Below are 11,713 nucleotides of genomic sequence, written 5' to 3' on the forward strand. Positions count from 1 at the left end.
TTGCTTTTTAAACTGATTCTAATTATAAATATTATTAAATGCCTGCTCTTGAGCCTTTCTCTCAGCCAATAGTCTCTCTCAGCTTTGGTGCTAGTCTGAAGATAAGTCGTGAATGTGGGCTGAGAGGCAGTGGGAAGCTACTCATCAAATGGAACAGATTCTTCAAAGCACCCATTCAGCAAACCACATACAGAGCAGACTAGTTTTAGTACGTAAGGACTAGGGACAGCTTGTGATCTCGCTTACATGGTGTAAATCCAGAGTAGCTTCCTGGAGTTCCATGCTGAAATTGGAATCAGGCCCGTAAGATGTACCTGTTCATTCAAAAGCAATCTTCCCAGCTGGCCATGTGATTGTAATGGCTTACTATTTGTATTCCAGTGGGGTCTGAGGATGTTATTTGGGGTTTTTAGAACCCAAAACAGTGGTAGTTCAATAATTTTATTTTAGGCAGAGTTAGGGATAAATTAATTGGAATATGGCAATTTTGTTTGATAATGATTAATATAAGTAAAGCAATGGGGCTATATAGTTGTCACTGAGGCCATAACTGCAAGACGGAGTGTTTCTAAAGTATCACTGAAGGTTTAATTTGACCTGCAAAACTTTCATTACTGGTCGTGATGTGTGAAATGGAAAGAACCCAGCTTGATTCTCAGATTCCAGAGTGAGTTTGCAGGGCTGGTATTTAGAAAAAACGTCTTTTAAAACCAGTGGGATGTGCCCATTTGATCTGGAAGCCACTGACTGACAGTAAACACAGACACCTCTCACCATCGTTATGGTTTTTAGGGCCAGTTTCAGAGTAGGCGGCACTTCAGGGATGTGTAACAGACTTTAAATGTGTAGATTGCCAATTCAAATCCTTCCCAGGCTGGTAATGACGGAAACTTATTCTCTAATGGTTCATTGGTGATAGTCTCCATCCAATTCACTATGAAGCTGTGTCCTTGTCCCAAGAAAACCACCACAGCTGGCACCTTTGTTATCAGTCTCAGCAGAAAGGCCAAGGAGTGATTTAGCCATGGAAACTGAAGAATCCTTTCACCCCAGAAATGATCCTTATCTGGTTAGGTGGAGCAGTGCACAGCAGATGCAGTTTCTCCACTGCCTGGCTGCCATGTGGGCTCAGTAGGTAATATTGGTTTCAAGGGCTGCCAACTGGCACATTTGGGCTTGTTTATACATACAGTTCAGACAACTTTAACTATACTAGTACCATTGAAGCAATACAACTTCCTAGTGTGGATACAGTATAAAAGGGCTTATACTGGGCTAGCTTATTTCCCGTGCAGGAAAGGAAACATACTATGTCAGTGTAAGGCACTGTTATATTGGTATAACTGCATGTGGTCGAGAGGTTGTACCGGTAATAAGTATTTCGGTGAATAGTCACACCCTAGAACAACATACCAGTGAAACATTTCAGTGTAGATCAGGCCTCTGATCAGCTCTTAGCTCACAAGGAGGAAAAAACCCTGCACTTACAACTGCACGATTGGAGTGTGAGCCTGAGGACTTTTTACTCCTGCTTGTAGGTTCTGATCTAAATCATAGAGGTTTTGGTTGTTTACCAGAACTGCACAGAGCTAATACAGGCTGGTTGTTCCTATTGCTACCCTACTATGCAGGATTAATAACCCCAGTTTAAATTTTTACTCCTAGCTATACAGGACAATCTATTTGAGGTTGCAGTAGGGCATCAATTCCTAACATCTATATCATGCAGCAGACGCTCCCAGCCTCTCTACCCATGAAAGCTTATGCCCAAATAAATCTGTTAGTCTTTAAGGTGCCACCGGACTCCTTGTTGTTTTTGTATATACAGACTAACATGGCTACCCCCGATACTCTCTAAACACTGTCATGAATACCCAGTCTTGCTCTCCTTGAAGCTAACTGCAAAACTCCAGTTGATTTCAATGCAGGATCCGATCCCATGTTAAAGTGATTATACTAACAGTGAACATGACTCCAGTTCTAGTAGAGTCTTTTACAGTGACCTTTCAGCTAACTTTCTTAAGTAGTGCATTTGTTCCTCTGTGGTAAACACTGCTTCTCCACAGGCAGATGGTGCTAAGACTTAGTGTTGTACACAGAGCCACATGCAGGACCGGCGCCAGTGTTTTTGGCGCCCTAGGTGCACGGCCATTTCGCCGCCCCGCGCGCTGCTCCCATGGCTCCGGTGGACCTGCCACAGGAGTTCCTGCGGAGGGTCCGCTGGTCCCTCGGCTCCGGTGGAGCTGCCGCAGGCGTGCCTGCAGGAGGTCCACCGGAGCCGCGGGACCAGTGGACCGTCCATAGGAATGCCTGTGGCAGGTCCATCAGAGCTGTGGGACCAGTGGACTCTCCACAGGCACGCCTGCGGCAGGTCAACTGGAGCTGCCTGCTGTCCCCCCGGCAAAATGCCACCCCCCAATAATCCTGGCGCCCTAGGCGATTGCCTAGGTCACCTAAATGGAAGCGCCGGCCCTGGCCACATGCAGAGAGCTCTCACCATCATTCACTTTCCTTTTTATCTTGTACAGAAAAAGAAGAGGATTCCTGTTCCTATCAAAATGTTGTGATTGGGGCATCCAACAGCGCTGAGTCTGGTAAGTGTCAGTTTTTGGGGGACGATTACTGTGTGTATTGCAGTTATGCTGAGATGCCCCAGTCATGGAGCCCAGCCCCCAATCACTTCGCTTAAAGCTTTACTCACCTAGACCTTTCTCCTGAAATGAGCTCCATATAGGTAGTTCCCTGTGCCTGCATGGAATCCAGCTGAAGTCATTGGGGCTCTGCACAGAATTCATTGTAGCATTGGTTTCAGTGAAGAAGAGGGGGAATTCTGCTTAGAGACTGTGAACTTCTGAGAACTTTTATCTCTGGGATATTTTTTCAAAATTGTGGATTAATTTTGGCTTTTGATTTTATATGCTGTGTTGATAACATCTCAGACTCTGGTCACAACTAGCTTTATGCTGAATGATTACATTGGGTATACTGTTTTAATGGGCAGCAGTAGCATCAACAGGCAGGTCTAACCCATGCAGGGCTGGCTCCAGCTTTTTTGCCACCCCAAGAGGTGAAGCGAAAAAAAAATAAGTAAAATAAAACCGCGATTGGCAGTACTTTGACGGCAGCTCTACTGCGCCACTTCATTCTTTGGCAATTCGGCGGCAGTTCCTTCGCTCTGAGAGGGAATGAGGTACCCGCTGCCCAAGTCCAGGACACGCTGCCCCTTTCCATTGGCCACCCCAAGCGGGGCTGGCTCCAGGCACCAGCTCAGCAAGCAGGTGCTTGGGGCAGCCAAGGGGAAGGGGTGGCACATCGGGCTCTTCGGCTTCGGGTCCCTCAGTCCCTCTCGGAGGGAAGGACCTGCCGTCAAATTGTCACTGAAGAAGAAAGCAGTGTAGTGGAGCTGCCACCGATCGCGATTGTGGCTTTTTTTTTCCTGTCTGCTGCTTGGGGCAGCAAAAACCCTGGAGCTGGCCCTGGCCCCAACCACCTGCTTCCTTCGCTGGTGCCTGGAGGCAGCCCTGAACCCATGCCTGTTAAAAAACAAACCACACACTAAACTGGGAAGTAGATGAGATGGCGATGACCAGACATGGGAGTGGAGTTGCTCCACATGAAAATGCACAAGCCCACAGGTCTGACTGGAAACTCAGCCTTGTCCAAATGCTTACGTTTTTAGAGGGTGGAAGTGAGATATTTCAGAGAACAGTTCCACATTCTTAGTACACTTGTTTGCATTGCTCTGCACACACTTTTCTTGCTCACAGATGATGTGGAGGACTATGAGAATAGCGCCTCTATAAAGATATGGCAACAATCAAATATATCAGGTATGTTCTGAAAACTATCGTTATTTAATATTTTTACGGTAGCAACCCAAGCCTCAGTTAGGATTGGGGTCCCATTCTGCAAGCTGCAGATGAAGACATGACCTCTGCCTCAAGAGATTTTCCTTGTACTTTTCCTGTACAGTCATGATAATAGAAACATTTTAAAAACTAGTTGCACACTGTTGCATATCTTAGCAACTATTTTGAATACTAGCTTGAAATCTTTATGTGCTTTTTGCCTTTCTGATATTTAAGGGAGCACAGAGTTGGAAGGCCTACAATCTGACGGAGGTCCCCTGGCAGGCCCTTACAGAAGACTGTGTCTTCTCTTATTTCAAACATTCTCAGTTTTTAACTCTCCAAGCTGCAAACTCCGCCTTGCTTTTGGAGCCCTAAGACCAGGAAACAAACAAGCAACTGTATCTTATGTCCCTGGAGTATGAAGCTTTCTGATGGGCCTGCAGTAATTATGTCAGCATAAAAGCCTCGGTTAGGTTAACTTTGTAAAACAGAGGTTCAGTTGGATATGTAACTTCCCGTGAAGGACATTGAGACAGCTTTAGTTGTGAGATGCACTGATGAGTGTATTTAGGAACTTCTTGTATCTGATTTGAGGATGCTCTAGGCAAACCAAAAAGTGAGTTTTAGCCAACGAAAGCTTATGCCCAAATAAATTTGTTAGTCTCTAAGGTGCCACAAGGACTCCTTGTTTTTGCTGATACAGACTAACATGGCTACCACTCTGAAATCTAGGCAAACTGTTTCTTGCTTTTTGTGTTTGTGCCCTGTTTATAAATCCAGTAGATTGTAATATCTGTGTGGATCTGTTATGATCTATTCTAAAAATCTACTGAAGGAACACTGCAAACTGCTGTTATCTACAGTCTTATAGACTTTCCAAGGAGTCTTGATGCTGGTATTTCTGGTACATAGAGAAAAATGGCTGGTATGGAACACACAATCTGATATCAACATCAAGGGTTAAATAGGTTGGCAGGGCGTATAAAGATGTGTGTAGATCAACGCATTTACTGATCAGTGCTTTTAATTCCCAATAACAACTCTCTACATTTAGAAAGCCCAGATGATTATCCAGATTACGTTAACTCAGACATTGCAGCTGTGCCAAACTAAAGGTAAAAATAGATAACATGTTTGATGCATGTTTTATAAACCCGGGGTGGGGGCATATCTGTTCTTAGATAATGATTTGCACTCAAACTCGATTCTACTGCAAGATGGCTTGAGTCTATTTTAAAAGCAAATGTGGAAGGAGTGAATCTCTATATTGGCAGACTCTAAGAAAGCAGGGATGATGTTGCATGTATTGATGTATCCATAATGGGAGTCACAGCATGACAAGTGCTGATTACCCCTGTTACAGGAATTAACATTTTTGGATCAGCTAGCAAATATCTAGTGCCTATAAAATTATCTTGTTGATGCTACAAACCAAGTCATGGCTGTGGCAATGTTAGTTATCTGATATTTTTCCTAAATTTCCAAAGCAAGTAGTCATTGTATGCCATTATAGTCCCGGTAAGACTATAGTTGAGAGGTACTAGGAATCTGCTAGAAGTTGAAATGCATAGTTGTGGGAGCAGAACAGTTTTATATTTAAAGATGCTCACCGTCCACATCTTAGCAGCATTTCACAGCTAGGTGTTGCTCTTTGCTTTAACAGATGCAAAATGACAGTTTTCCATGAGTGATTATTATAAAAGTGAATTCATTCAGAAAGGGGCATGGGAAATTAGTTTTAGGGATAATTAATTGAAGTTTTTCTTTTTGGTGTGTGTGAAAGTTTTACTGAATTACAAGGCACTAGTTTGGACAAATGCAGGGGGGAAATCAGTTCTACATGAAAGCAGAGAAAAAGACTACTTGATAACATTAGCAAGCAATTCTCCATTTAACCCCCACTTCCAATGGAATTTCAAAGAGGAGGGGATTAAATTTTCATGTTTAGTGGTTTTGTTATGGGACTGAGCAAGTACCAGTCCTTGCTCTGACAACGACTCCCTCTGTGGCCTACGACAAGTCAGTCTCTCTATGCCTCAGTTTCTCTTTGTAAAATGGAAGGTACCTACCTCACTGGCTGAGGGAAGGATTAATTAGACCTCTGTAAAGTACTGTAATTTAAAAAATCTCTATGGAAGTCCCCTCATGAATCTCAGGTGAGCACTTAACACCACAAACAAACAGTAAACAACACTGAATGTTATAAATCAGTGGTTCTCAACCAGGGGCTTGGGGCCCACTGGGGGGCACCAAGCTGGTTTCAAGGGGTTTGCCAAACAGGGCTGGCATTAGACTTGCTGTGGTCCAGGGCAGAAAGCTGTGGCTGAAGCCTGGGGTTCCAAGCCTGGCCATCCAGGGCTGAAGCTGAAGCCTGAGCAACTTAGCTTCACAGGGCCCCCTGTGGCATGTGCCCTGCTTGCTATCCCCTGATGCCGGCTCTGCCTTTTATATGCAGAAAACCAGTTGTTGTGGCACAGATGGGCCATGGAGTTTTTATAGCACCTTAGGGAGGAGGGCTCAGAAAGAAAAAGGTTGAGAACCCTGTTATGAATGACAGCGGGAGTGGCCATACAAACACCTAATCTACATTACAAAAGTTTTGCCAGTATAGCTATACCAGTAAACCCATCTTGCGTATATGCAGCTATACTGCAAAAGTCTGCTTTTGCCATTACAACTCATACTGGCTCTGCAAACAACGTATACTACACTGCCAAAAGCACTTTTTTGCCTTTAGAACTGCACCTGCACTAGGGCTTTTGCTGGCGCAGCAATGTCATTTCAAAACAAAATCATCCCGCTTGCCAATGTACCTATGCTGACAAGAGTTTCTAGTTTAGACTTGCCCTTAGTTAGATGGATTTTCCAGGAATTATGGATTCTTAAATTATTTGGACTCCTGGCATCCATATATTTTTGGAACTGCTCAGAGATTATCAGTTATAACACTTCCCATACATTTTAAATCTTTACATTATCCAGCTCATACAAAAAATCTGCCTGAATGATAGCAGCCAAGGGAGAAAACCCTAGCGCTGAAAATAAAATGCAAGCAGAAAGTCAATAGTAGTATGGGGGGGAAAGCAGTGAACTCACTGTCTCTCTTTTATTTCAAGGTACCTTCCCTACAATCTGGAAAAAGGCTGTTGCAAAGCTGCAGAAGCTTATGTTTCATTTTGAAGATTGCTACACACACACAGTGGAAAGGGGGCCTTTGATTCACAAGTGTTATGGAATAACCTGTTCTCTAAACCCTGCCAAAAGTAGCTAACTAACTTAAAGGACATGGATGCACACTGCTGAAAGTAAATGCACTGGATCCAGAAGTCCCACAAAAGTACAATTGGAAAAAGTATATGGAGAAAGCCCACCCAACTACCCCCCACCAAGTGAATTTCAGCTGCTCAGTGCAGCAGTTACCAAGAGAAATGCCAAGGTTTTGTTATTCTATCATATTTTCCTCCACATCCATTCAAGGGAGTGATGGCTTGTCTGCTCAACAATGTTTTCTGCTGTCAAGTGTGAAATGAATCTTTAAATTGCTGAGTGGCAACGCAGTTGACAGTTTAACTCGCCAAGCTGACTCCTGTAAGGAGGCATTAAAGCTGATGAATTATATTTCTTGTTTAGTTCCCAGTGTAGCAAAGCTCTTGGACAGACACTGCTTCCAGCAAAGGGATCCAACCTTCCAGCCAGATGGCAAGTTTTTCACATAGGAGTAGTTCTGTATAGCTAAGTAATCACTGAAGTGCTCACAAATGGTGAAGGACCGAAGGCTACTACAAACAGGATCACTGCAGCTACAGATAATATTCAGAGTGCTGACAGATAGCATCTTGCCTTGTACTTTTGGGATTTATTTTACAGCAGTCCATAGGAGTTGAGATAGATAACGGGACACTGAGCTCATCTTTACCACATTGCCAGCCTCAGGAATTGCACCTGCTTTTCAGAATTGCTGTAGAGAAGGACATCAGTGCTAGAACTCAACCTTGCCTTTGAACCATGCTTCAGTTTTGACAACTAAACTGTCCATGAACATAGTGTTTTACCTGGTAGCATTACAGCATGTGCTCGTTAAGGGTGAAATGCAGCTCTGCAGGAAATCAAGGAAAAGCTCACACACTACTTCATGGTTAAGTGGTGTACATACCGGCCTGCTGCATAAGGGCAAACTTCACCCATGGTAGAGTGAGAACATTTAGGTAAACACATAGTAAGGGAGTTCTTTTAGAACAGCAAGTTATGTGTTGGAGCGACTGTCTCCTGCCAGTCCTACTTGTTGCTGGCAATGGTTCACCAAGCTCTTGTGCTCTAGCATGAACAGGTACTCTCTAACTAGCAGGGAACTGGGTTACCCAAGCAATTTCCTCCCTTTGTTCTAGCATGAACAGGTACTCTCTAACTAGCAGGGAACTGGGTTACCCAAGCAATTTCCTCCCTTTGTTCTAGCATGAACAGGTACTCTCTAACTAGCAGGGGAAAGGGTTACCCAAGCAATTTCCTCCCTTTGTTCTAGCATGAACAGGTACTCTCTAACTAGCAGGGAACTGGGTTACCCAAGCAATTTCCTCCCTTTTGGTACCCGTGACTAGAGAGAACCTTGGATAAGGGTAATAAGATTCAGCTATGAAGTGGAAAGTATGGACATGAAACCTTTCCTACTACAAATTACTTCACTTATGAAATTTTGCTCTGAGTGGAGGAGTCTATTTGATCTAATCAGTCTATGCCCCGTGAGAGTTAAGGTCGAATTTAAGCCTCTTTACAGATGTGGATTTAACATTTCATTTGTATTTGAGACACCTTAATCACAGCAACACTGTGTCTTACTCGTGTGTCTGAAACTAGGAGGCCAATCAAGCATTTTGTTATAGTGATTGGGGGAAAACTTAATCGTAGCTCCCACTAATGGGTTTATTCCTCAAGTCTGCATAGAGGCAGCAAGACAGGGCCTTTAATGTAGCCCATGTAGGAAAGAAAACTATCTAGAACGTCCTTAACCTCTTGAAAGGTATACAGGTAGTCAGTTTCAGAATAGGACTTAAACACAGTTGGTTGGTTTTACACCTGCCCAAGTTTCCTATCAGTTTGTAACTAGAATCACGTTTTCTTTTTTCCAAAATATTCTTCTCTGCTGTGCAAAGAGCCCACACAAGTAAGGGACACGAGCAATCGACAGACAATAGACTTGGGCCCAGGCCTAGTAAACCATTAAAGCTAGGGTGACTAGATGTCCTATTTTTACAGGGACAGTCCTGGTTTTGGGGACTTTTTCTTATATAGGCACCTATTACCCCACCACCCTCTGACCCATTTTCTCACAGTTGCTATCTGGTCACCCTAATTAAAGCTCTAATCTGAAGATTTATGCACTGCATAGTCCTTGCCCTGGCTCCATTGTTGAAAAGTCAATTTCATCCAAAGTGACTAAACTGAAAAGTTCTAACATTTGTTATAAAAATATTGTGTTACTTGACAGACCATGCAAAATGTTATGTGACCAGTGATGATGGATGTCCAATATGATCTCTCTCAAAACTGCCTCATTTTCAGAAGTGTTGTGACTCTATAACAGGGGTCGGCAATCTTTCAGAAGTGGTGTGCCGAGTCTTCATTTATTCACCCTAATTTAAGTCTTCAGGTGCCAGTAATACATTTAACATTTTTAGAAGGTCTCTTTCTATAAGTCTATAATATATAACTAAACTATTGTTGTATGTAAAGTAACTGAGGTTTTTAAAATGTTTAAGAAGCTTCATTTAAAATTTAAATTAAAATGTAGAGCCGCCCAGACCGGTGGCCACAACCCGGGCAGTGTGAGTGCCGCTGAAAATCAGCTTGTGTGCCGCCTTTGGCACGCGTGCCCTAGGTTGCCTACCCCTGCTCTACAAGGTGTCTCAAAATTTCAATTCAGTTTTGAAAATGTTGGTCTCAGTTGTCAGAGAAGTGCAATTGTGTTGATGTGTCAGTTTAAGATTCTGATGTAATACTTAGAGGGAGACATTCAAATGCTTAAAGTTTAGCAATAGTACAAGTTCCCTGGAATACAGTTTATCAAGTAACAGAACTCTGAATAAATTCCAGGATTTAAACAGATGTTAGGCCAGAGCCATACAGGATTTCTTGTACTCTGTGCTCAGCAGGGAGAGGTGAATAAACCAAGTAATATTTCCTGGAGCACCTATGGAAAATATTTGTTGCCCAAACAGGAGTTCAAAGTTGTACAAGATAAATGGGGTAGGAAAGTGATTGGGGAATACAATCTGTATCTTCTCCTTTAAGCTGTGAGAATGCAGGCAAATCCTCACCTTCTGGTGGTCCTCTAAAGTGAGGTAAACCCTTTCTTAGTTTTGTGAAGCACTTAAAAATAACAGAGGTACCTTTCATTCAAGGATCAGTGTGCTGGAACATATCCAATACATTTTACAAAAAATTATATTGAAGTGATTGGAATTCTACAGTGTAGCTTTTAAAACACCCCTTTGTCACCTATGTACACAAGGAAAAGTATCTACAATGACAGATTGGTCGCCTTTTCAGAAAGCTTTAATTTATAGGTGTATAGGGAGTTTAGGGTATGTAGAATGTTGGCTACCCGTAGCATCCAGCCTATGTGTTCCAGCAACAACCCAGGGAGACCTCAACTAGCTCAAAGCTGAGTACATCTACAACCACATCTTCATTCAATCCTGGGAGGTCCTGCTGGAAGCTGCTGATGGTGGAAGAACAGGCATTAGCTGCTACAGAAGACGGAGTCACTCTAGATTCTAGATGTCACCAAGAGCTGCTCTTCTCTCCTCTATAGGAATAGGGAAAATGGACAGCTAGGCGATCCCAGTGGAGGACACAATGGGGGCAAAGACCAACCCTATAGGGCCCTGGCCAATGTGCCAGTGGAAGCCCTTGAACATGACTAGTCTGCAATTGTAGTTCTTTCCTCCTTGCTTCTGACTGGCCCTGTAATAAATGCTATGAAAGTGACAGCACATTGGGCCATTAGGGGCAAAGAAGGTTGTCTGGAATACATGGAAAGAGGGAAAGATTTGGGAAGTAGTTCAGTGCTTTTTGTATCTTACTACTCTATTCAGATTGGTAAGTATGGGGCCAAGACTATGTGTGTACAGCATGCAGCAGATGAGGGTTCCAACCCAGATTTCATAGTATTTATCATTGTACTTGTTGTACTAAGGAGTTGCTATATACATTGAGAATCAGAAGTGCCGGTGATGATGTACAGTTTGATAAAGACTTAGTGAAATACTGTGTTAATTAAATGAAATACTTTGACTTACCTGCTTTTCTAGTGCTGTCTTCATTTGCATTACCATTCAGTCAATCAGGACCTAGGCCACGTGTACCTGTACTTTGGATGCAAGGCCTCATTTGCAGTTTCCCCTCTCCATTCCACAGTCTAGAACTACCCTTTCAGAAGAGGAACTTGTCACATCCTTCTGCCAAACTGCCTCAACTATTTCCACTTTTTTACATCTGAAAAAATTACAAATATTTCCTAAACTGAAATCCCTATAGCCAATGAGATTTGTGCAGACAGCAATTCACTCAGCTTTCATGTCTCTTCAGTAGGGATATACATCATGCAGTTGAATCAGGCAAGACATTTTTCCCCTGTGTACAGAAGCATGACCATGTAATCACCAGCAGCATCAACATTTAATTTGTCTTCCTTCTGTGTATCCATAATTCCTGTAAATTATGAACTTGGTATTTTAACATGGCTCCATTTCCAGAAGCCTTCTCTTAGACTTCCTGGAGAGGTCGGTAAATTTTTCACTCCATATTTATATTCCCTATGCATTTTATACAGTTACTGCTTATGAGAGGAACAACTGTATTTGAAC

General features: G+C 42.9%; 1 protein-coding gene across 2 annotated transcripts in view; it reads left to right on the top strand.

The window, feature by feature from the left end:
- Positions 1-7,063, top strand: part of LAT2 (linker for activation of T cells family member 2) — a 31,697-nt gene extending 24,634 nt beyond the window's left edge. The window contains exons 10-13 of one of the 2 annotated variants that reach the window (XM_050929464.1): positions 2,529-2,594; positions 3,768-3,830; positions 4,906-4,966; positions 6,968-7,063. In XM_050929464.1, coding sequence (XP_050785421.1) covers positions 2,529-2,594; positions 3,768-3,830; positions 4,906-4,964 — 188 coding nt within the window. In that variant the 3' untranslated portion in view covers positions 4,965-4,966; positions 6,968-7,063. The remainder of the gene's footprint in view (positions 1-2,528; positions 2,595-3,767; positions 3,831-4,905; positions 4,967-6,967) is intronic. The other variant, XM_050929465.1, reaches the window with a different exon arrangement.
- Positions 7,064-11,713: the final 4,650 nt, after the last annotated feature.

This window comes from Gopherus flavomarginatus, chromosome 19 (assembly GCF_025201925.1).
Source record: "Gopherus flavomarginatus isolate rGopFla2 chromosome 19, rGopFla2.mat.asm, whole genome shotgun sequence".
Classification (NCBI taxonomy): Eukaryota; Metazoa; Chordata; order Testudines; family Testudinidae; genus Gopherus; species Gopherus flavomarginatus.